The 27,143-nt window shown below is 42.6% G+C and overlaps 1 protein-coding gene across 1 annotated transcript; it reads right to left on the reverse strand.

The window, feature by feature from the left end:
- Positions 1–327: 327 nt before the first annotated feature.
- On the reverse strand, positions 328–26,058 carry LOC311509510 (NACHT, LRR and PYD domains-containing protein 12-like; the record flags this gene model as incomplete). Its single annotated transcript, XM_084574749.1, has 9 exons — positions 328–334; positions 1,112–1,285; positions 4,845–5,018; positions 14,739–14,909; positions 15,242–15,418; positions 15,576–15,749; positions 23,331–25,122; positions 25,363–25,526; positions 25,940–26,058. The coding sequence occupies 9 exons, from the start codon at positions 26,056–26,058 to the stop codon at positions 328–330; spliced, it is 2,952 nt and encodes a 983-aa protein (XP_084430875.1).
- Positions 26,059–27,143: the final 1,085 nt, after the last annotated feature.

Genomic DNA, 27,143 nt, shown 5'->3' on the forward strand with positions numbered 1-27,143 from the left:
TAGAAAAATTGAAAAAGCACTTAAAAAAACAAAATACATTTATATGCTGAGTCAGTGAAACTGAACACTGTAAGAGTAATATGTGCTTGAACTGCTCACTTTTGGATGAACATGTGCTTCATTTGACATTAGAATTTATCCGTAGTCAGAGTCTACACACAAGCTCCCTTAATTACGTTGTACTTGTACAATTACAATAAAGACATTCTGTTCTATTCTATTCTGAGCTGCTGCTCCTCATTCAGCCGCTCTGAATCATCAGGACACAGCTCATCCTCTCTCAGCAAACACACACCTCTTTAATCTCACCTTCACAAACATCAACAATCACCATCTGTAGAGAAGAAGAAAGAAGACAGTCAGTGATGCAGAACATCCAGTATAAAGAGCAACAGGGACTTCAGTCCTGTTCAGAAAAGCAGTGGAGCTCAGCCAGCTTCCGTTCAGCTCTCATGTTAACGTGTTGGAGTGAACACACACGGACCTGCAGAGACTTTTATCATCAAGTCTGTGTCCTGAATGCTTCATTACTGCACAGACACTTTAGTGATGGATTTCCTGCTGCTCCATTTAAAGTCTGCGTGTGTTGATGAACATCTCATCTGTTTCTGAAATATCAGCTGACTAATAAACAAGGAGGCTGTCATTGAAGATATCACAAAGACAGAGAAATGTGATGACTCTGCTCATGGTTACTAAATGTAATGATGGTCATGTGATGTGCAGGCTTCAGTCAGCCTGATCTCAGAGCTGTGATCAGTTGTTTAGTGTTTAAATGACAGAACAAACAGTCTGAGATCAGATGGTAGGAGAGTTTGATGAATGACCACCACTCTCTCTGTACATCTTGTCTCCTGGAATCCAGTCTTATTTCCCGAACACATAAACACGACAGCAACAGTTGTCTTCACATCAACTCAAACACATGATCACAACAAGCTTCTGGCCAATCTGATCGGCTGACTTTTGTCTTTCTGTTTTGTCCTTCATTTTACATATTCACTTAGAAGATAACAGTTTAAAAGAAATACTGGATCTTTGCTTTGATCCTATCTGTGTTTTGTTCAATACTGCTAAGAGCAGCATGGAATGCCTATAACCCTTTACTGACCTCAGAATCTCCAGTCTATAATCTGGACTCTTCCTAAGATCATGCAACTTCTTCACATCTGAATCCTGCAGATTGTTGTCACTCAGGTCCAGCTCTCTCAGATGGGAGGGGTTGGACTTCAGAGCTGAGGCCAGAGAATCACAGCTGATCTCTGACAAACTGCAATCAATCAATCTGAATAAAGGAAAAAAGATGTTGATAAAATAACCTATAAATCAATCAGATGTTTTCGGGTTTTTAATGTGCAGAACTGTCTCCTAACAGCCTTTAAGCTTTGTTGACTTTAACAACTATAAATGAAAAGTTTCTGCTGCAAAGACGAGTCTTGAACAAAATGAAATTTATAGCTTTATGGATGACAGTCGGTGAACTGACCTCAGAGTCTCCAGCATACAGTGTGGACTGTCTAGAAAACCACACAGCTGATTCACTCTTGAATCCTTCAAGTTGTAGTTGTTACTCAGGTCCAGTTCTCTCAGATAGGGGGTGGTGAACTTCAGAGCTGAGGCCAGAGAATCACAGCCGATCTCTGACAAACTGCACTGATTCAATCTGAATAAAAAATAATCAATTCAGAGATGAAGAAGGTTCAGAATGTTCAAGTTTAGACAATGGAAACTCCAAACAGCTGAACCCAACAGGAAGCAGCTTCAAACAGTCAAATCGAACAAGTGAAGAAGAGCTCTCATTAATATTATTCTCATTAACATGCTTCTCCTTCAACAAAGACGTAGTGACTGAAACTCTTCCAGCTCCACCAGTGGATCCATCTCTACAGAAATCTTGTGCAGACAAATTTATTTCAGATTCCACTGAAAGTCATCATAAATTTAGAAGAAAATGTGAACAATTGTGTATAAATAACTGTCAATCAACTAAAATGTTTCTTCTTGACGGGAGGCACAGTGCCGAGGTGGTTAGCCCTGATGCCTCACAGCGAGAAGGTCCCGGAGTTTGCATGTTCTCCCTGTGTCTGCGTGGGTTCCCTCCGGGTACTCCAGCTTCCTCCCACCGTCCAAAGACATGCTTTTGGGTTAATTGGTGATTCTAAATTGGCCATAGGTGTGAGTGTGAGTGTGAATGGTTGTCTGTCTCTCTGTGTGATAGACTGGTGACCTGTCCAGGGTGTACCTCGCCTCTCACCCGATGACAGCTGGGATAGGCTTCAGCAGACCCCGCGACCCCTTAACAGGAACAAGCGGTTACAGAAGATAAAGAAGTTTCTTCGTGACTCACATGGTTGTCCACAGTTAACACATAATTCCTGATTTGTTAAAGTATTGATCGGTCATGATGATAGAACCTGCATATGTTATGCTGTTATGTTATGAATGGTGAGGAAAACGGGGTTGTGCAGTGGCAGCGTGGAGGGGGGTGACTCCAGGACGCTGGAATTCACTGTTAAGCCTTCTTGAGGTGTCGTGGGCCTAACTTAACACCGGTGAAGGGAGGTGCCCACTTGAAAACCCCAATGACATGCTGCATACTGCTGTTGTTTAGGCCAGGTTCCTGATGTCTTCATATTGCTTGGTAGCTATGGTTAGAAACATACAAGCCAGCAGCGTTAGGTTAGCTTATGTTTCACAAGGTTCGAATTATCCTCTGCTGCTCTGTGGGCCTACAAGCCAGCAGCATTTACGTAGTTCATTTAGATTGTAGGTTAAGATAGCCAGCAGTATTTGGTTAGCTTATATTTCACAAGGTTTGAGTTAGCGTCTGCTGCTGAGTGGGACATACAAGCCAGCAGCATTTACTTAGTTAATTTAGATTGTAGGTTAAACGTTTCTCAGTTGGACAGGGCCTCTAAATGTCTTTTGCCTGGGATTTTGGCACAAGGGATTATAACATGTAATCCTGTGTGTTAATGAATGCTTGTCAAAAGATTTTTGTGACATGAAAAGGAATTACTCATTAACGCGTTTTCTTTAATCCTAATTAAGTCATATAGAGAATTACAACACACAAAATCATGGTGCACTGAATTAAAATATTTAAGGCAGCAAAAGTGTTGAAAGTAGATACATTAATTTTCTATAACTGCTTATCCTCTCAGGGGTCGCGGGGGGACTGGAGCCTATCCCAGCTGTCACTGGACGAGAGGCGGGTTACACCCTGGACAGGTCGCCAGTCTATCACAGGGCTAACACAGAGAGACAGACAAGCATTCACTCACACCTACAGCCAATTTAGAATCACCATGTCTTTGGTTGGCCGGAGTACCCGGAGAGAATCCACGCAGACACAGGGAGAACATGCAAACTCCACACAGAAAGGCCCCAGTTGGCTGATGGATCAGAACCCAGAACATTCTTGCTGTGAGGCGATATTTCAGTGAGAAGAAACATTACAGAGCCTTATAAAAAGTTGAAATCATCAGAGAGTGATTATACATTTTTACACTGTCAAACTCCAATTGTTGATATTATTAAAACATCCTGAATGCAAATTATAACAGGAAGTTAGCTGTTAATAGATTAAGCCACAGAAGAAGAAAATACATTTTTCACATTTTATTCATCTCAGAACACAAATAAAACATGGTGTCTGACCTCAGAGTCTCCAGCCTACATTGTGGAAACTCCAGAAATCCACACAGCTGCCCCACTACTGAATCTTGCAGGTCGTTGTCACTCAGGTCCAGATGTTTCAGATGGGAGGGGTTGGACTTCAGAGCTGAGACCAGAGAATCACAGCTGATCTCTGACAAACTGCAGTCACTCAATCTGGAAATCCAGTAAAATGTAACAATATTTTCAATGATGAATTCATATCTTGTCTGGTGTTGGGCTGTGATTGTATCTCTGACATGTTAAACCCTCCTCCATTAGATCTTTGCTACTAATTCCTGGGTCGAGGCCAAGACACTCGACTCTGTATATCAGCTCAGCCTCTTGTCAGGTTCAAATGAGCAGCTGCAGCACCAGAGGCTCTGAGCGTTTGTGCTGCAGTTAACACTTTACTGGTCAGACATCTCTTCATACTCTCCATGTTTAATCTCTAAAAGATAAAATAGTAGATCTTTCTTAAACACAGTGTGATTTTTTAAGGAACAGAAATTCGTTCAAAGCTACGTACAGTCTGTTCTGGCATTATGACTGGTCTCATCTGCCTTCAGGTAAGAATTAGCCCAGGTGGTGAGGACAGCACAGGGGATTGTGGGCTGTCGTCTACCAGATCTGGACTCGGTGTATGATGGCCAAGTCCAGAAGAGGGCCAGACACATCGCTACAGACCCCACCCACCCAGGCCATGGACCTCTTCCGTCATGGAAAAGGTACAACAGACTGAGAGACGGCTTCTTCTCCAGAGCTCCCGCCCTCAACGGCATCAGTGTTCCTAACTTCACCATCATCAAGGTTTTCATTCACGTCTTCCTCCTCTTTCTCTGACCAGTCTCTCTCCCTGGCCCTCTGCAGCCTGTTTCTATCTACTATCATCAGATCTTTGTCAGCATCAATCATATCCTTTCACATCATCAGTCATCTTCAAGACTTCACTTCTGTGAGGCTTTAAATGAGCCCTGCTCAAGTCTTTCATTTCTATTTAGAGCCAGAAGGAAAAACTATTCTTTAGAAATTTGGAAAGGCAAAAGATTTGAGAAAAAGAAGAAATGTCTTCAGGTATGTGCTCATACTGAATACCGATTTATCTACTAAAGAAGAATTGACATTGGTAAATTATTTGAACAGTATAAATAAATAACACCTACATCAGTTACATTTAATGAACTAACCTCAGAGTCTCCAGTTTACAATTTGGACTCTCCAGTCCACCAGACAGCTGCTTCACTCCTGAATCCTCCAGGTCATTTCCACTCAGGTCCAGCTCTGTCAGATAGGAAGGACTGGACTTCAGAGCTGAGGCCACAACTTCACAGTGAGCCTCTGAGAGTTCACATCTGGTAAGTCTGTGATTGGAAAATACATAAAAGTCTGTTGCTAAAGGACATAATTGTGACAAACATCTGCTCTTCACATCATTTCATGTTACTGTGTTTGACATGACACAATGACTCTCTGCAGTCTCTCTCAGATGAAGACCTTTAATGTTGTGCTTTTATTTTGCAGATGTGGGAGGGAAAATTGAGTTAGATTTAGGCTTCCAAACTGTTGACCTATCAGTGTGATTTGATCCATACCCTGTGTGCACAATTATTAGGAAACTGAGTATTTTGACCATATCGTCATTTTCTAACTCCAAGCTTAATAAACTTAAATGCCTATTGGATTTAAGCATACTAGGTGATATGCATTTGTGTAATGAGGAAGAGTGTGTAATGAGGAGATCAACACCCTATATCAGGCATGCACAATTATTAGGCAGCTTCTTTTCCTCAGGCAAAATGGGCCATAAAAGAGACCTAAGAGACTCTGAAAAGTAAAAAAACTCTAAAAGATATTTCAGAGGGATGCAGCACTCTGAAATATCTCGCATGAAACGTGTTGAGAGAAAAAGACGCAAATTGACTGCTTGTTGTACCTTTTCGGGTTGAAGATGGACTCAAACTCAACTCCCAAACCTACTGCCAATTTCACATTTTCACATTAATACAGGAAAAAGTCTGCATCTTTCAATAAGATCATGTTTTTTATGCAGGACAGTGACATGGCCCCCTTCTTCACCTGACCTAAGCCCTAATTAGAACTTCTCAAACGTGAGATGTACAGTAAGGAAAACAGTACATCTCTCTGAACAGTGCCTGGGAGGCTGTGGTTGCTGCTGAACAAAAAGTTGATGGTCAAGTGATCAAGAAGCTGACAGACTCCCTGGATGGAAGACTTCTGAGTGTTATTGAAAAGAAGGGTGGCTATATTGGTTACTGATTTACTTTTTTGAAATATATGATGCCCGAGCCACAAGGAGTGGGGTCCTTGGTGATGAAGGCAGCTCTCCTGTGGACTCTATGCTTGTAGATGCTCTGCAGAGAGGGCAGTGGAGTCCTGGTGATCCTCTCAGCAGTCTTCACCACTTTCTGCAGGAGTTTCCATGGCCGTAGTGCTGCCGAACCATGCAACAATGCAGCTGTAGAATTTTCTGAGGATCTTAGTGGACATGCCGAACTTCCTCAGGATCCTCAAGAAATTTATTTGCTTTTGAACCCTCTTGACCATCTGAGGAGGATGGCCTGGCCCGAGATGGCCTGAGATTGAACTTGGTAGTTAGTTCTCAAAACCTGATATTAAGATTAAACCGCTATGCAATCATTTCTTAGTCTGCAACTCAATTAAAAATTTTAAGCAAATCAAGGGAATTCTGAACCTCCCTGAAATGTCAATTCATGCTCCCATATGTCAGAACGCTGTAACGTAACAGATTACTTTTAATTGATGGTAACGTTGTAACCTAATTAACTACTTTCCAAAGTAACTATACCCAACATGTGACGGTTCTGTTCCTGTGGTTTCTGTGTTCACGTTTTCAGTTTCTTTCATGTTTCTCGTCTTCCTGTTTCCTGTTTTATTTTGTTGAGTTTTTGACTTCCTGTTTTACTCCCTTTGTTTCTGTGTTGATTGGTTTCACCTTGTGCCTCTTGATTTCTGTCACCTGTGTCTCGTCACCCTTGGTTCCTCGTGTGTGCATATATAGCCCTGCCTTCCCCTTTGTTCCTGTCGCGTCATTCCCCATGGTTTTTTACTCTGTGAGTCTTGTGTTTTTTGCTCTACTGGTTTTTGCCACCCCTGTGTGCCTCTAGCGTTTCTAGTGTTTTTTGTTCCTCTGTATGTTACCAGTACCCTCAGTGTTTTGAGTGTTTTTTCGCCTTTAGTTTCTTGTCACCTTTTGTTTGTCTTTTGAAAGTTTGGATTTTTGATTGTTGGAATTCCTGCCTTTTTCTGCAGCGCCTTTTGTTCCCTTTTTATTTAATTAAACATCAGTCCTTTGCCTACTCCTGCCTCGCTGCTTTTTGTCCTGCGTTTGGCTCCTACCACCTCCCCCCTTGGACAAAACCGTAACACAACACTGATTATGACCAGACCTCCCACCTCCAAACATTTGATCTCTCGGTTTGTTAACCTCTTCGTTATGGCAATCCCCTCTCTCCATATTAAAGAGGCGTGGATCAAGGACAGGAAGTGAAGTGACAGCGAAGTGATCTCTGATGAGCTATGGGCGAAAGGGTTAAATAGGATAAAAGCAGGCTCTATTAATGCTCGACTTCATCTCATTCAGTTTAAGGTAGTTCATAGGTTGCATTATTCCTAGTGGAAGTCAGCTTCCCCTCCTTGCTTCAAGAGGTGGCTAAATGATATGGTTTCCTGTTTATACCTTGAAGAAGTTGGGTTTTCTATGTCTAACTCCCAAGATAAGTTTAAGAAGATCTGAGGCCCTTTCATAGCACGTGATGTGTCCCACCAGGAACATGAACACTTTGGACCATTGCTACACCACAATAAAGGATGCATATCGCTCTGTCCCCTGCGCTGCTTTGGGACTTTCTGACCACTGCCTGGTCCACCTCATCCCATCCTATAGGCAAAAGCTGATATCTGCTAAGCCTGCTGTGAGGACTGTGAAGAGATGGACGGACGACTCAAAGATGCAGTTACAGACCTGCTTTGACTGCACTGATTAGAGCGTCTTTGAAGCTGCAGCCTCAGACCTGGATGAACTGACTGACATTGTGACATCTTGCATCGGCTTTTGTGAGGACATGTGTGTGCAGACCAAAACCTTCTGCATGTTCAACAACAAACAACCATGGATCACTGCGAGGTTCACGCCAGGACAAGGAGGAGGCCTACAGGAGAGGGGATCAGGACCTGTACTAGCAGGCCAGGAACAAGCTGACAAAGGAGATCAAGGCAGCAAAGAGGAACTACACTGAAAAGCTGATGGACTGTTTATCTGCCAATGACTCTTCTGCAGTTTGGAAAGGCCTGCAGACCATTACCAACTAGAGGAGACCATCCCCCCACCCTGTGGGGAGCCCCCGCCTGGCCCGCCAGGACCTCAGTGACTTCTACTCCAGGTTTGAAAGGACTTCCACACTTTTCACACATTTTCACTCCCGCCACCATCTCCATCACAAAAGGCCTAGCTGAATAGGGTTAGGGTTATAGACCGAAGACCGAACACTATGTGTGTGCATTTTTCCAGCCTGTCAAATAAACAAAGTGTATGTGACTAAATGTCTGGTTGATAAATATGTATTATTGCACTGAAATGAAAACAAGAAATAATAAAAGTGAGAAATGATAAATAAAAAGCAAAATGACCAACTAAAACTATTATAAATACTCTACAAGTGTCAAACAAATGAAAGATTGTCCTTGCACATTATGCTCTCTCCCAAGGTATTTTCATCAAAAGATCTTCCAGATTTGCATCTAAAAATACAAGCTGGCTAACTTTGGATGAGCTTATATTATCTGTCACATGTTGCTGTAAATGGAGTCACGTTTGCTCAAACGTCAGCAGTCCCTTCCCCTGCCCCGTACGCTGGCTGCGTCGTTCACCGAAGATTCAAGAGTGAATCACAGAACACAGCAGTTCTGCTCCCGGCCGACATGCTCATGGCTGAGCTCAACAGAACTGAGAAAGGAACGAATCAGTTCATGAAGTGATTCCATTCAATAGTTCACTCAAAAGATTTGTTCATTGTAACGAATCATTCGCGAACGACACAACACTAATTGGCACCGATCGATTAATCGATCCAACCCCTAGTGGAGGGATGGTGTAGACAATGATATGTGTTGAGCTACCCTTTACACCTTCCACATGTAGTTCACTTACATAGGAACACAAGAATAAAGATGAGACAGAACTTTTATTCTTTTGATACCAGAGGTAGTGATTTGTCAAGTCTCATACAGTTCTGTTATTTGTGTTTGTTTGGCAAAAGCGTGTGGTTGTTTTTTTTTGGCGAATTTAAGTTGAGAATTGACATAACATTGAATTTTCATTTTCCCTTCTGCTCTAACTTGCTTAAGTTATTTGGCTGTTGTTACCATTAAAACTATGTGGTACAGTTGATCACAAATTTGTAGTTAAACTTCAGTAGCTTTAATTAATGCCCCATCCAGTTGGTTCCAGTCCTATCTTACAGAGAGATGTCACACTTTTCGTCAATGTTTTTTTTTTTTGTTATGCCATTGGACTTCAACACTTGTGGCTGTTTCCATTATGGAGGTATTCTGTTCTGTCATTCTGATCCGTCAATACTTCAGCAGCTTAATTCAACGTAACAGCACTTAAGCTTCATCACTACAGACACATTTCTCAATAATCATTGTTTTTTGTAAAATAGGGTTGGGTAGACATTCATCTTTTATTATTTTATCTTAATTGTGTATGAATGTTTACCTGGTTATGAACATCTTCCTCGTCACACTACTCTGCTGAAAAACTGGTTTCAATCTCAGTGAGACTACACGATGGACTTCAGTTTAATAAAAAGAAGAATAAAAAGTTTTCTCATCCTATTCTGACATTAAGCCATCTGTTCTTGGCTAAAGCTGTGCATTTGATACTACTCTACAGCAACAAGCGATACCTGCCATTTTCCTTCTGGAGAGTTTAATTCACTCAAATTTCAAATTGAAACTCTTGGTCTGGTTAGACCTTTAATTTAAGGTGGTAAATGTTAGCAATTTTGAGACAGATAATATTGAGAATGTCTAGTCGTTATACTGTATGTGCTACTGTTACAATCTCTTTTAGCATTAGGCCTTGTTCTTTAAGCGTTTGTTGTTGTTACAAGTTACATGGTCTTTTCAAAAAAATGAGTACTCACCGAGCCTTTCTGCAGTTCCTCACAGCTGGGATCAGTCTCTGTCGTCCTTCCTCTGATATGTTGTACTTCTGCAGGTCTAACTCGTCAAGAACGTGGTCTGACATCTGCAGCATATAGGCCAGAGCTGAGCATTGGATCACGGAGAGTTCCTTCTCTGATCTGTTCTCTGACTTTAGGAACTCTAGGATCTCATGTACTGAAAGGACATTAATCTCCATCAGACAGTGGAAGATGTTGATGCTTCTGTCAGGAGGGATTTCAATAGTGTTCATCTTCTTCAGGTTGTTGATGGCTATCTGGATGGTTTCTGGACTGTTCTCTGTGTGACCCAGCAGGCCTCCAAAGAGTCTCTGGGTAGACTCATGAGAGAGGCCATGAAGGAAGCGAACAAATAAGTCCAGGTGACCAGTTTTACTGTCCATGGATTTCTTCATGGCTCCATGCAGGAAGTCATCCAGAGACTTAGTGGGATGCTGGAAGTCTTTCCCGAAGAAGTCCTCCAGCACCTTTGACTTCCTGTCGGTGTAACAGTGGAACATGTAGACTGCAGCCAGAAACTCCTGAACACTCAGGTGAACAAAGCAGTAGATTGTTTTCTGGAAGATCACACACTCTCTTTGGAAGGACTCTGTACAAACTCCTGAGTACACTGACACATCTGTCACATCAAGACCACAGCGCTCCAGGTCTTCTTGGTAGAACATGATGTTTCCTTTCTCCAGCTGTTCAAACGCCAGCCTCCCCAGCTTCAGAAGAACTTCCCTGTCAGCTTCCATCAGCTCCATTCGACTTGTCTCATGTCCTTCATCGTACTTGTTTTTCTTCCTCTTTGTCTGAACCAGCAGGAAGTGTGAATACAAGTCAGTCAAGGTCTTGGGCAGCTCTCCTCTCTGCTCTGTAGGCAACATGTGCTCCAGAACTGTAGCAGTGATCCAGCACAAGACTGGTACTCCACACAGGATGTGTAGGCTTCTGGATTTCTTGATGTGGGAGATGATTGTACTGGACAGCTCTTCATCACTGAACCTCCTCCTGAAGTACTCTTCCTTCTGGGCGTCAGTAAAGCCTGGTATTTCTGTTACCCTGTCAACAAATGCAGAAGGGATCTGATTGGCTGCTGCAGGTCTGGAAGTGATCCAGACGAGAGCCAAGGGAAGCAGTTTCCCCTTGATGAGGTTTGTCAGCAGCACACTGACTGATGCTTTCTGTGTGACATCAGACACAACCTCACTGTTGTTGAAGTCCAGTGAAAGTCTGCTTTCATCCAGGCCATCAAAGATGAACAGAAGTTTACAGACAGACAGCTTTTCTGCTGTGACCTTCTGTAATGTTGGATGGAAAACATGGAGCAGCCTGAGAAGACTGTACTGCTCATCTTTGATCAAGTTCAGCTCCCTGAACGAAAGCAGAATCACCACACTGACATCTTGGTTTTCCAAACCCCCTGCCCAGTCCAGAGTGAACTTCTGTACTGAGAATGTTTTTCCAGCACCAGCAACGCCGTTGGTCAAAACCACTCTAATGTGTCTCTGTTGATCAGGTAAGGCTTTAAAGATGTTGTGGCACTTGATTGGAGTGTCAGGGAGGGACTTCATCTTGGAAGCTGTCTCAAGCTGCCTCACCTCATGCTGGGTATTAACCTCTTCACTCTGTCCCTCTGTGATGTAGAGCTCAGTGAAGATCCTGTTGAGGAGGCTTCCACTTCCTATTACATCAGTTCCTTCAGTCACACGTTCACATCTCCCCTTCAGACTGATCTTATGTTCATCGAAAACCTCCTGCAGACCAACATCTGCTGGAACAAAGAACAAACATGAGACAAAAAGAAAAAAGTCATCCCTGTCTGAAAATTGACTTTTAATGTAGTGTAAATACTTTTTTCTTCTAACCCATTTTTTGGGGAGACATTAGCAAAGCTCTGTATTTCCAGCCTTTTAGTAAGTCAGTGTTTGACTGACTGATCGATTGGTTGTTCCTTCCTGTAATATTTAAGACTGATCCATCAATACAATGATCACTGACATTATATTTATTGGGACTACCAATGACATGTTGGTAATGAGGTGAAAAATACACCGCATTTCCTTTTGCTGGTCATAGCAGCAGGTTTAATTTGCATCAACAGTAATTAACAAAGCTCAGTTCTAAGTATTGTGATTTGGAAAGAGTAATAAGGGTGATATGTGAAGTGCAGGAATACAAAAGAGACAAATTAACTATTATTATATAATTTATAATGATCTAAAATTCCTATGCTGTAGAACACAACAATGTGTATATCTTCAAACAATACAGACCAGCCATCTGCAGTCCAGGTCTCGTTCTAGATCTCTCTCCACACTGGGGACAGGAGGAGTCTCCTGATGAAGCAGACTGGTCCAAGTATGAGGTGATGCATTGTCTGCAGAGAGTTATGCATGTACATTCTGAATTGGAGGTTCTTGCATGTTTACAGACACACCTTCAGTATTTCCTTGTTATAAAACCCAGACTAGGATCACCTGGGATTACTTATATGCTCTAAAACATCTAAATTATGACTATAAGTCTTTTAGCATAAAAATCTGACTTCATCCCAAACCCATTATCTTCAATCAGGTCAAATTACAGTAGATACAGTGTCTTACTTTGAGAGTCTGAGCATCCTTAAGTACTTTCGTGAAGTCTGGAGGTTCATATTTGTACCAGTCACTCTTTATAGACAAAAAGCTGGATACACAAACTACAGCTGAGATGGTTTCATGTTTGTAATCTGAGATTAAATTACAGTTTTTATAGGGTCCTGTTCAGACCTAGCATTTAAATCCATTCTGGGCGATCCGATCATGTTAAACACAGGTGTAAACATCCCCAGGATGCACTGAGAAGTAGCCAGCTTTAGGAGTTTTCAGAAATGGCATTAACAAGCGTCTCCAAATGTGTCACTAAATTCAATCTCAGTTTCGCGCTCTGTATGGCAAATAAACCCCGACATCATCTGGGGTGCAGTAGAATATTATAACAGTGGCTATCCCTAATTGAGCTCTACCACTGCTCCAGAACTGAGAACTCTTTTATGCGTGTGCATCATGACTGTTATTCACTGATCTCCACCCTGATGTTCGTTAGACCTAGACAAAACTCAGATTATAACTCCAGCCCTGGAAGTTTCCATACACACCATATTCTCTGCACTACTACGCCCCAGATGATGTCGGGGTTTATTTGCATACAGAGCGTGAAACTGAGATTGGATCTGGAAATGCATTTTAGAGACATAAGTTAATGCCAGGTCTGAACACACTTAAAGCTGGTCACTTGTGATCGGATAGCCCAGATAACCTAACGTGTGCCAAAGTCATGACGTACACACATAAAACAGTGCTGTTCTCGGTTGTATATACTGATGGATATTTAATGAAATATATACAATAAAAAATACAACACTGCTAGGGCAGATGGTGGGATTTAAAATTCCATGTAGTCGAGGTTTGAAAGATTCAACCTTCAACATTCAACATTAATAACGATAATAAAGGTGTGTCTCCCCTTGTTCTCCCTCTTTGTCAAAGGGAGACTTGAACATTTCCTGCTATGTTTAAAGCATGTTTGAAACCTGTGAATGTGATCCCCTGACACGGCGGTAGGTAGCAGTCCATTGTTTTAATACAGCAGTTGTTTGCACAATATTCTTTTGCACCTAAAATGGTGTTTATTTACCTCCAGATCTCAAAAGTGAGATCCAGTGTCAAGTGTGCACTCCAAACGCATGTGACAATGCATGCGTGTGAACCCAGATATTATGAGCTGCCTACTTTTGATCTGATTATTAAGGATGCATGTTAATATTAGGATTAAACAGGGCCTAAAACAATTGTGCTAGCTTCAAACGTAATGGCTTATGTTTCAGTTTGAAGTTCAATTTGAAACCACAATTCACCTGTGGAGTTCCCATTGTCCAAACACTCATACAAGGAGCACGATTCTTAAGACTCTGCTCTGACTAGCTCAAGCTAATGACTGCATAACTTACAGCAGGAAATGCAAAAGCATAATGCAGTCATTCATTCATCTTCCACTGTAACAGCTTGTCCTGTGAAGGGTCGCGGGGGGCTGGAGCCTATCCCAGCTGTCATCGGGCGAAAGACGGGGTAACACCCTGGACAGGTTGCCAGTCTATTGCAGGGCTAACACAGAGAGACAGACAAACATTCACACTCACATGCACACCTACGGCCAATTTAGAATCACCAATTAACCTAAAGCATGTCTTTGGACAGTGGGAGGAAGCCGGAGAACCCGGAGAGAACTCACGCAGACACAGGGAGACCATTCAAACTCCACACAGAAAGGCCCAGCCGGCCCATGGATTTGAAACCAGAACCTTCTTGCTGTGAGGCATCAGCTTATCATCTACTTCCACTTCTGAATAGCTCAGCAAACATGCCACAACTTGTGAACGCAGTTATGAGGTTGACAAGCTGATAGGCTGTCAAGGGGAGTGAAGATCTGGCATATATTGTCCGATCCAGCAATGTTGGATCGTATATAGACGGGACTATGTGAATATGTCAGTTTACGTGGAATACCTCAGTGCCTTGTAACATTTATGTCCATCCCAATTTATGGTGGCTCCCACTGAAAGAAATGCTGGAAATGACAGTGAAAGCCCAAACCTGAACATCAAGTGTCGAAATTCATTAAACAAGTTGCACGCTTCGGGGTACTCGCCACCGTGAGGACTTCTCTTGAAAGTTTACCAGGAATGGCAAGTTGGCTTAACTCAGAAAACAAGGCCATTTACCGTTTAAAGAAAAGGTTTTACGTAAAAATTATTAATGTAAAGTTATATAAAAATAAAAAGTCGCAGATTAAAGCTGGATGATCTACAACAGTAAAAATCAGTGAACTGACCTCAGAGTCTCTCCACAGTCTGGACTCTCCAGAAAATCACACAGCTGCTTCACTCCTGAGTCCTGCAGGTTGTTTCCTCTCAGGTCCAGATGTTTCAGATGGGAGGGTTTGGACTTCAGAGCTGAGACCAGAAAACCACAGCTGATCTCTGACAAACTGCAGTAAATCAAGCTGAATAAAAAAAAAAAATAAAAAAGAAAATGTTCAGAAGGTTCCTGCATAAAATCATCCAGTATTTCATAATTTACGAATGTAAGTTTAGACAAGGGTGATGTGGTGGAAAAGATTTTTAGTTCTGGTGAATACAAGTATGACAGTGCTTCAAAGTGAATTATCCAGTGAGGGATTTTTTTTTCTTCTGTGGTTTGAAATCTGGAGCACAACATGGCTCTGCCACAGTCAATGGACTAAACAAACTATGGCCTACATGGACTGTATTAGCATTATGTCTGAAGTTAAGTGTCATATTAATCTCATCACACAAATAAAACATGTTTACTGACCTCAGAGTCTCCAGTCTACAGTGTGGATTCTCCAGAAAACCACACAGCTGCTTCACTCCCGAATCCTTCATCTTTTTGTTGTGACTCAGGTCCAGACATCTCAGATGGGAGGGGTTGGACTTCAGAGCCAAGATCAGAGAACCACAGCTGATCTCTGACAAACTGCAGTCTCCCAGTCTGAAAGAATCCGTTGTGATTTGTTAAAATTATTTGAACCTTTTCAGATTTGTTCTCATGAAAATACTGAACATTTATGAATCAAATAACATCTGACACATCAGTCAACAATCTGGACTGGATAAATAAGGAAAAAAGTTACAAAGAGTGAACTTACCTCAGAGTCTCCAATTTACAGTTTGGACTCTGCAGTCCGGCAGAAAGTTTGTTCACTTTTGACTCCTGCAGGTAATTTCCACTCAGGTCCAGCTCTCTCAGATAGGAAGGGTTGGACTTTAGAGCTGAGGCCACAACTTCACAGTGAGTCTCTGTTAGCTGACACCCAGTAAATCTATGATTACCAAAAATAGATTCTGTTGTAACATAGACATGCCATAGAAAACTGATAAACATATGCTCTACACATCTGTGGTTCAGCATATCTCATTTTACTGTACTGAACATTACACAATGTCTCTCTCATAGCGGCATACTTCATAATGACAGCCATTGGTTTGGTAAATGGCCTTGCTTTTCTACCTATTGGTACTCAAAGCGCTTTACAGTCACAGACACACCTACCCATTCGCTCACACAAGCACTCACACATCCACACACCTGGGAGCAACTGGGGGTTTAGTGTCTTGCTCAAGGACAATTTGGCATGTGGTACATTCCGGGGATTGAACCACTAACCCTCTGGTTCGCGGACAACCCGCTCTACCTACTGAGCCACAGCCACTCCTGCTTTAATCTTGGAGATGAAGGAGTTACATTTACGCATCCACAGTCTGTCAGTGTGATTTAATCCACAGAGTCAGAATGGAGATAAAAGAAAGGAGAAGAAATTGATGAAAAAAATTTTTCATGCTCACTTCAGAATTCTCAATATAGACCAGGTACTGGTCATCGTTGCGGTCTGTCACAAACTCTGCCAGTAGTTCTGTGTCTTGATGCAAGTCTGCTGATGACACTCTGAGACACACCAAGTTCACGAGCAACATCTGACTGCCTGCCACCGACCCGAAGGCGCGCTATGGCCAGGTGGCGCTGCTCGTCCGTTAAGTGACGTTGTGTGTTCATGGCTGTTTGAATGATGAACTTGGAATGACTTACTGACAATACCAGCTTTTTATACCCACAGAATGTTGAAACTGATGCCACATTGAAAAGGGTTGTCTTTCAGTATTTTTTGGTATTGGCCCCAATATGTAAGACACACTGTACACAGTGAGACCATTACGTGGGAAACACAAAATGAGGTGTGTCTATCACCCCAATACAATTGCCTCCCTATCCCAAAACTCTCTGAAGTGAAACAAACACAGTATGTATGACATCCACAGAGTCTCTCACAATATCCCTAACTTATTGTGAGTAGTGTAAGTTCAGCCTCAAAGTGTATTCTTAACTGTTAATTTTTTAAATATAGATAGATAGATGATAGATAGACGACTTTATTAATCCCTTTGGCAGGTTCACACAGGGATATTGACAATATCCTATTACTACTATCCTACTATTCATTTTAATATAACTGTTGCTATTATTATTAATAGTAGTAGTAGGGTGGGTCTCCGGAAGCAGCTGACCCGTACCGGATGGCAAGGCAGTCCGCAGTCAGGGCATTTTCTGAGGCAAAAACTCGAGGGTGGGAGGAGTTCGGTGAGGCTACGGAAGAGGACCACATTTGTGGATTTAGAGAAGGCTTACGACCGTGTCCCCAGAGGCATTATGTGGGAGGTGCGCCGGGAGTATGGGGTGTATGGCCCCTTGGAGTGCGGGTTTGGTCCATGTAGTGGATAGTAAGTCGGACCTGTTCTGGGGTTGGGACTTCGCTAGGGCTGCCCTTTGTCACCAGTTTTGTTCATAACTTTTATGGACAGAATTTGTAGGTGCAGCCAGGTGGGGCAAGGTGTAGGGTCTGTTAACTGGAGAATCTCGTCTCTGCTTTTTGAGGATAATGTGGTCCTCCTAGCTTCAACCAACAACGACCTCCAGCTCTTGTTGTGGCGGTTCGCAGCCGAGTGTGAAGTGGCTGGGATAAAGATCAGCACCTCCAAGTCTGAGGCCATGATCCTCAGTCGGAAAAAGGTGGAATGCCCACTCCGGGTCGGGGAGGAGGTCCTACCCCCAAGAGCAGTTCAAGTATCTTGGGATCTTGTTCACGAGTGAGGGTAAGATGGAGCAGGAGATCAACAGGCGGACCGGAGCAGCGTCTGCAGTGATGTGGACGCTTCACCAGTCTGTCGTGGTAAAGAGAAAGCTAAGCCAAAAGGCAAAGCTCTCAATTTACCAGTCAATCTATGTTCCAACACTCACTGATGGTCATGAATTTTGGGTAATGACAGAAAGAATGAGATTGTGAATACAAGCGGCTGAAATGAGTTTCTTTCCCAGGGTGGCCAGGCTCAGCCTTAGAGATAGGGTAAGGAGCTCGGACATACAGGAGGAGCTCAGAGTAGAACTGCTGCTCCTCCACATCGAGAGGAGTCAGTTGAGGTGGCTTGGGCATCTTGTAAGGATGCCTCTCGGACACCTACTGAAAGGGGTGTTTCAGGCATGTCCCACCGGAAGGAGAGCTCAGGGCTGACCCAGGACACGACGGAGGGATTATATCTCTCGTCTGGCCTGGAAGCGTATTCCTCCGGAGGAGCTGGTGGAAGTGGCTGGGGAGGGGGCTGTCTGGAATTCCTTGCTGAGGCTGCTGGCCCCCAGAATCTGGATCAAAATAAGCAGAAGAGAACGAGACGAGACACTGTCCTGTTACACCAACATTTCCCCATGGGGATCAATAAAGTCTCATTTTATCTTATCTCTTATCTTATAAGGTTACTGCTGCAGGGAGTGACCCGAAGTGTGACTGGTGCACGCTAACGTCATCATGCAGCCCGCAGGCTGGTCGGGTCCTAGTTCCACCAGCCATATCCAGCCAGAGCCAGGTTGTAGGGCTGGGCGATATAGACCAAAAGTCATATCCCGATATATTTAGGCTAAATATCGATATACGATATATATCCCGATATGGAGCTATTTTGGGTTGTGGATGGCTTGCAACTGGGGCTTCTGTAGTGCGCAGTTTCACAGTTTTAGGTGATGTGCCACTGTTTTAGGTGATGTAACTTGTTTATGGCACTCCCTACATATAACCAGGGGTCACGTTAACCGAATATTTTCCGTCATTGACCGTTTTTTAAAACTGTGATGGAAAAATCTGAAGGCCATCTGTCATTTTGAGAGATTGCAATTCAGACCCCTGACCACTTGGTGGCGAGTGACGTTATTAATTGGCTCTTGTCTCAGTTTGCATTCCAAAAATCGCGGAACTTTTGTCAGTGCACGATTTCCTGGTACACCGATTATACTGATGCACACGTCAGAGCTCTGCTAACCATAGACATACAGTCAGGTCCATAAATATTGGGACATTGACACTGGGGCTGCCACGATTAGTCGATTAGTCACGATTATGTCGACTATTAAAATCGTCGACTACTAATTTAATAGTCGACGCGTCGTTTTTTGTTTTTTTTTAATCTTTGTTTTTCTCTCAAAACTGCTGTGGCACCTTCCACTGCCGTGTCTGCCTTTCTGTCCTTGACACACATGCGCAGTAGTGGTAATCGGGGTCAGCCGTGATAGGTTGTTTCCACACGCTGGGTCCGCCCGTCTGTTAGCTGATTGGCTGTTCGCTGTATGTTTTACATTCAATTTACGTATGATCCGATTAGTCGACTATCAAAATAATCGTTTGTGGCAGCCCTAATTAACACAATTCTAATCTTTTGGCTCTATACACCACCACAGTGGATTTGAAAATGAAACAAACAAGATTTGCTTTAACTGCAGACTTTCAGCTTTAATTCGAGGGTATTTACATCCAAATCAGGTGAACGGTGTAGGAATTAAAATTGTATATGTGCCTCTGTTACGGCCCAGGGACCGTGTGTTTGGTTGCTCTCTCCTCCCCCATGTGTTCCCTAATGTGTTTCAGGTGCTCCTCCTCCTCTCTGGATTCCCACAGGTGACGCCTATTGCTAATCAGCAGGTTATATCTAGGAGGGAGGCAAGACCTGTTGAGGAGAGCGGACATTTTGGCAGCGTGTGAGCTGTGTGCTGGTTATGGGCAGAGATGTCCTCTTGTGTGGAGAACTCGACTTTAGTTTAATGTGAAAAAAGAGAGCTACTAGGCGGTGCTCAGAAAGAGTTTTTTTCTCTACGAGATTCAGCACAGAGGCCAATCACATTAAAAATATAATTAAAAGAAACTGGAACCTATTACAATGTGATGTCTCTCTAACAAAGATTTTTTCAGAGCCTCCTATTTTCAGCTTTAAACGTTCACCTACTCTGAGTGACAAACTGGTCCATAGCTACTTACCAGCATCTCCTAAATCTACATGGTTATCAGCTAAACCTCAAGGCAGTTTTCAGTGTGGCCAGTATAATCACTGTTCCACCGTGACCAAATGCAAAAACTTTCAAGATATACATGGTAACAGAACCTATGAAATCAAACACTTTATTAATTGTAAAACTACTTTTGTAATATACAAGCTGGAATGCCCTCTATGTGAGGTGTTTTATGTTGGCAGAACCAAACGGAGATTACAAGACAGAATTTCTGAACATAAATATGCAATCAGAACATAAAATGATAACTACCCAATGGCTCGCCATTTCAGAGAAAAACACAACAGCGATCCCTCCATCCTTAGGGCTATAGATATTGATCATATACCCCACACCTTAAGGGGAGGTGATAGACAAAAGCAACTCAACCAATGGGAGATTTTCTGGATATTTAAGCTAAAAGCAACACAATATCCAGGACTCAATGAGGATTTAGAATTTTATCACTTTTTGTAAGAACTGTTCACTTGCTTTGATAGCTTTATGTTTATGATGGATGGGCTGGTATATATGCTTGTGACCCTTTGGGGAATATTGGATCATGATATTATACTTTTTGAATCTTCTTTAGGCTGCGAGGCCCCCTCCTGTTGGACTTTGAATATGACTTCCTTTGTCTGTTGTGCTGATGAATTGAGTGCCAGCACCTGGTACCAGTCTCACCAGTTCTTTTAATTGTTTGTTTCTTTACTATTCAGGACACACTCCCTGATGAAGGCCCCTAGCCGAAACGCGTAGGAGCATTTTTTACCTTTCCAAGCCATGTGATTTAATAAAGGCTTTTTAATATTATTTCTAGATGAGTGCCTTGGTATTTTTTCCTTTTGTTACCTATCGACTTTAGTTTAGTTGTGTTTTTTGGTTGTTGTCTTTAGGTTATGTTTTACTTTTGTTAATAAACCCCCCGTTTTCCTGCCCATTCCTGTGTTGCGTCGCTCCTCTTAATTAGTGGTTTGACTGTATGTTACTCCCCTTTTTCTCTAGCATTTCGGGGGACATAACAGCCTCCCACTTTTTAAGGGACCAAAAGTAATGGGACAATTGGCTGCTCAGCTGTTCCATGGCCAGGTGTGTGTTATTCCCTCATTATCCCATTTACGAGGAGCAGATAAAAGGTCTAGAGTTAATTTCAAGTGTGCTATTTGCATTTGGAATCTGTTGCCTAACCCTAACCCTAACCCTAACCCTAACCCTATTTCCTACTAACCTATCCCTCTTATCCTCCCTCCCCATCCCTAACCCAACCTCCCTCCCCCAACGACCCTCTACATTTCTTTTGCCTCCCATTCGTGCCGCAGCACCTTCCTTTCTTTCAATAATCAGTCAGCCGGTTACCAACTTCACTTTGGCAACTGCCATTCCGGCCACTCGCCCAATTCTAACACAACGTCCATCTCCTATCTCCACTGCTTTGCGGCAGCAAATCCTCCAGGGTAATTATGTAGATCTAGCCCAGCTCAAGATTTATTTCTATCCAGTGTTGCATTCATTTTTCACCAAGATCTTGGTGAAGGTGGGAGAGTCTGACCACTGCGCAAAGCCTTCTCCAGCACATCCCAAAGAATCTCAGTGGAGTTAAGGTCTGGACTCTGTGGTGGCCAATCCATGTGTGAAAATTATGTCTCATGCTCTCTAAACCACTCTTTCTCAATTTGAGCCCAACGAATCATGGCATGGTCATCTTGGAATATGCCCGTGCCATCAGGGAAGAAAAATCCATTGATGGAATAACCTGGTCATTCAGTATATTCAGGTAGTCAGCTGACCTCATTCTTTGGACACATAATGTTGCTGAACCTAGACCTGAGCAACTGCAGCAACCCCAGATCATAGCACTGCCCCCACAGGCTTGTACAGTAGACACTAGGCATGATGGGTGCATCACTTCATCTGCCTCTCTTCTTACCCTGATGTGCCCATCACTCTGGAACAGGGTAAATCTGGACTCATCAGACCACATGACCTTCTTCCATTGGTACAGAGTCCAATCTTTATGCTCCCTAGCAAATTGAAGCCTTTTTTCCAGTTAGCCTCACTGATTAGTGGCTACACAGCTGTTCAGTTCCAATCCCTTGAGTTCCATTCACATTGTACGTGTGGAAATGCTCTTACTTTCACTATTGAACATAGCCCTGAGTTCTACTGTTGTTTTTTTTCGATTTGATTTCACCACACGTTTCGCTGTCACACGAGGTGAGTTTGTTTTCTTTCTGTTGTCTCGTGACTTCCTGTTTTATTTTGAAAAGTACCTCTCCTCTTGTTTCAAATCACCTGCCCTTCCTCATGTGTGATTGTCTTCCCTGATCCCTGATTGTTTCCACCTGTTTCCTATTACCCTCATGTATATATGGTCTGCGTCTTCCCCTCTCTTGTGCCAGAGTGTTTTGTCTGTTTGTGCACCCCAGCCACAAACAGACCTCGACCAAGCCACAGTAAAGAAAATATATTGAGATTGTTTGTTGATTCTTTTGCCTCCTCAGGAGTGATTTTTTTGTTAAGTAATCCTTGAGTTTTTCAGTAAGTTAATTACCACCATTGAGTGTCCTTTAGGAGTGATTTTGCATTGTTAATTTTTGTTTTCAAGATCTCTCTTTTTGTAACTAATAAAACCTGCTTTTTCGTGGAACCGTCTCTGCGACTGAGTCTTGAATTGAGTCCTGTCCTGACAATCGCTGATCACGACCACATTTCTTCCTCAAAAATGATTCCCCACTATCCTTCCAGTTTTTAATAATGTACTGGACAGTTCTTAACCCAATTTTAGTAGTTCCTACAGTCTCTGCTTGATGCATGCCAATGATTTGATCCTTCTCAAACAGACCATCTTTTCCACAACCACGGGATGTGCCTTTCGACAGGGATGTTTAAGAAATGAGATGCTACTCATTGCATCAGTTGGGGTTAAATAACTTGTTGCCAGCTGATGCCACCGGTATGTGTTGTGACACCAGAGCCATACAGTAGGACTTTGGGCTGGTTTGGGACCCTTTCTTTTATCTGTTTTGGCTCAGGTAGGTTTGTATCCGCGTACCATAGACCACACTGTATCTGAATCGCTAACTGAATTCTCAAACTACAGGTCAGATCAAGGGTCAAATCATAGAACTTGCATGTGTCAGTAGTCAAATTATTTGTGTTAAAACAAATATGCATTAACGTGGCTTTATAATGTTAACTTTGAGATCCCAAGGAATATTTTGTGCAAATTTATACCCCGAATAACATGGCATGTTCTTTGGAAAATTATACAGACTTTATTTTAAGCCACTAAACTTGCAAACCTGCATAAAACAAAGTGATTAAAAGTGAAAATCACAACCAACTACAAAATCTATTTTTTTAAAAATAACCACACTTTATAGAGCTTCAAAAAACAACAAAACCAATGTTTATGTTTGAATTAAAAGAGAGCAAAGAATAAGAGTAATAAGAATAAAGACAATAATTTAATACTGTGTATATTTGAAGAACTAAACTACAAATCTACACAGATTATGTCTATGATGACGTCAGTACTCACCGAGCCTTTCTGCAGTTCCTCACAGCTGGGATCAGTCTCTGTCGTCCCTCCAATGTTGTGTTGTACTTTTCCAAGTCCAACTCTTCCAGAACCTCCTCTGACATCTGCAGCATATAGGCCAGAGCTGAGCAGTGGATCTCAGAGAGTTTCTTCTCTGATTTGTTCTCTGACTTCAGGAACTCTTGGATCTCGTGATGAACTGAGAGGTCTTTCATCTCCATCAGACAGTGGAAGATGTTGATGCTTCTGTCAGGAGACATTTTAATATTTTTCATCTTTTTCAGGTTTTTGATGGCTCTCTGGATGATAACTGGACTGTTCTCTGTGTGACCCAGCAGGCCTCCTAAGAGTCTCTGGTTGGTCTCCAGAGAGAGGCCATGAAGGAAGCGAACAAACAGGTCCAGGTGACCATTCTTACTCTGTAGGGATTTCTTCATGGCACTATAAAGGAAGTTATCCAAAGACATCATGTAAAGCAAGTCTTTCCTCAAGAAGACCTTCAGCCTCTCTGTTTTCTTGTTAGTGTAACAGTGGAACATGTAGACTGCAGCCAGAAACTCCTGAACGCTCAGATGAACAAAGCAGTAGATTGTTTTCTGGAAGATAACACACTCTCTTTTGAAGATCTCTGTACAAACTCCTGAGTACACTGCGGCCTCTGTCACATCAAGACCACAGCGCTCCAGGTCTTCTTGGTAGAACATGACGTTTCCTTTATCCAGCTCTTCAAACGCCAGCCTCCCCAGCTTCAGAAGAACTTCCCTGTCAGCCTCCATCAGCTCCTGTGGACTTGTCTCATGTCCCTTATTGAACTTGTTTTTTTTCCTCTTTGTCTGAACCAGCAGGAAGTGTGAGTACATGTCAGTCACGGTCTTGGGCAGCTCTTCTGTCTGCTCTGTAGTCAACATGTGCTCCAGAACTGTAGCAGTGATCCAGCAGAAGACTGGTACTCCACACAGGATGTAGAGGCTTCTGGATGTCTTGATATGGGAGCTGATTCTGCTGAACAGCTCTTTATCACTGAACCTCCTCCTGAAGTATTCCTCCTTCTGGACATCAGTGAAGCCTCGTACTTCTGTTACCCTGTCAACACATGTAGGAGGGATCTGATTGGCTGCTGCAGTCCTGGAAGTGATCCAGACGAGAGCCAAAGGAAGCAGATTCCCCTTAATGAGGTTTGTCAGCAGCACACTGACTGATGCTTTCTGTGTGACATCAGACACAACTTCACTGTTGTTGAAGTCCAGTGAAAGTCTGCTTTCATCCAGGCCGTCAAAGATGAACAGAAGTTTACAGACAGACAACCTCTCTGCTGTGACCAGCCGTAATGTTGGATGGAAAACATGGAGCAGTCTGAGAAGACTGTACTGCTCATCTTTGATCAAGTTCAGCTCCCTGAACGAAAGAACAATGACTGCACTGACATCTTGGTTTTCCAACCCCTCTGCCCAGTCCAGAGTGAACTTCTGCACTAAGAAGGTTTTTCCAGCACCAGCAACGCCGTTGGTCAAAACCACTCTAATGTGTCTCTGTTGGTCAGGTAAGGCTTGAAAGATGTTGTGGCACTTGATTGGAGTGTCAGGGAGGGACTTCATCTTGGAAGCTGTCTCAAGCTGCCTCACCTCATGCTGGGTATTAAGCTCTTCACTCTGTCCCTCTGTGATGTAGAGCTCAGTGTAGATCCTGTTGAGGAGGCTTCCACTTCCTATTACATCAGTTCCTTCAGTCACACGTTCACATCTCCTCTTCAGACTGATCTTATGTGTATCTAAAACCTCCTGCAGAACAACATCTTATAGAAAAAAAAACATATTAACATCAGTTAAAACAGAAAACAGTTATTTAAGCTGTTCAAATATACAGATACGGGAATTGAAGCAGAAAAATATGCAGTGAAATTTCAGTGGGAGTTGATTTACAATTATACTTACCGTATGATCTTAAATGCCTATCCTGCAGAACACAACAATGTGTCCACTAAAATAACAGGTTTACAGAAAGAGTTCATCAGCAGACAGATAAACAGTCTTACCTGTTCTGGATCCTTTTCCACACTGGGGACAGGAGGAGTCTCCTGATGAAGCAGACTGGTCACAGTATGAGGTGATGCACTGTCTGCAGAACCAGTGTCCACAGCTGTAAGAGACTGGATCCTTCAGGACGTCTTGACATAAAGCACAGCTCCTCTTCCTCTTTCTGTCAACACATTTATTTATCACTAAAATCATTTGAAGATTGTTGGTGAAAAATATCAACACAGAGCAACACTGTCCAGAAGCTCAGACGCTCACAGAGAACAGAAAAAGTGTGGCTACTTTTCAGTGTAAATTCAGTTCCATTGATCTCAACTCTCCTGCTTACTTCAACACAAATGGACTTTTTCATATCTCTCTCTGTCTTATTAAATGCTAAATGATCTACCTGTCGTTTGCCGTTAATACAAACTCAACACCTCCTGCAGAGACTTCACTGTAAAAGCCTTCTATCAGAAAGGGCTGATTATGACACCTTCAGCATCATGGCTATGAATCTTTCAGCATAACATTTCTGCTTCATCCTAAAATCATTGTCTTCACTCAGGTCAGTTTACAATAGAAACAGCCTCTTACTTTGTGTCTGAGGGTCCTTCTTCACTGAAGATGGGAGGTTCTATTTTGGACTGGTCACTCTTCATAGACAGTACTGATTCTGCACCTCCCTCCTCTTCCTCCATCTCCTGGACTTCCATCAGTCTGAGAGGTAAACCAGTGACAACTTCAGTTACAGTTCACCTGGTTACTATAATGGTTACTATATGTCTGCAGAACCACAGTGTCCACAGCAGGTAGAGACTGGTTCCTTCAGGGCGTCCGGACACAAAGGACACGACTCAACTTCAGCACATTTATTTATCACTAAAATCATTTGCACATTGTTGGTGGAAAATACCAACATTTGTCACTGTCTAGAAACTCAGACGCTCATAGAAAACAGAAAAAGTGTGCCTACTTTTCAATGATGGTGAAGTTTGTGGCTGGTGAGGCACAGATTTACAGTTATGAACCTAAGCCATTCCATACTAACTGGTTAAGTTTCATATCTCAAATGAGCATTCTTTATACACATATAGGTAAGATACATATTTGGCCAAAGGAACAATGTCAAATCTATAAAGGTTAAGAGTAGTGATGTGTCATGTGCAAAAGAGAAACTCTGAGAGCTGATGCTTGATAGTGAATCAGAAGAGACGATTCTCATCAAGTGAGAGACGGATCCCCACAATTTTTTTTCCTTTTGCTCATTCATTTCTGCTCGCATGAGGATGGTATGTGCAATATTATTACACTTTATGGTGTAATAACAGTCTGTGCAATATGTCTATTATCTGTTCTGTCTCTGTAATTTCTGCATGCTGTTGCAAACTGCAATTTGCAGCGATGCAGGAAACGAGCAGAGGGAATCATCAGAGACTCAGTCCACCCAGCTCACTCTCTGCTCAGACACAAACACTGCACGTACAACCTGAGACACAGCAGAGCAGACAGTATCATAACACATAGAACTCGCTTCTTCAACAGCTTCTTCCCTGCCACAGTCAGACTGATGGCAAAACAATAACTACTGAACTTGTGCAAAAAAAAATTACCAAACACTACCTCACTTTAATTACATGTGCAATAGCTGACTTGTATATTATTATGTGTGCAATCTGTTCTGTAGTTCTGTGATAAATGTGCAATAGTCGATAAGTGGAATATTCCCAATAGTCTCTATCTCTCTCTGTTGGTTTATGCACAAATGGCCTAATAAAGAACCTTGAACCTTGTCAACAAT

This window comes from Chelon labrosus (genome assembly GCF_963514085.1).
Source record: "Chelon labrosus genome assembly, chromosome: 24".
Taxonomy (NCBI): domain Eukaryota; kingdom Metazoa; phylum Chordata; class Actinopteri; order Mugiliformes; family Mugilidae; genus Chelon; species Chelon labrosus.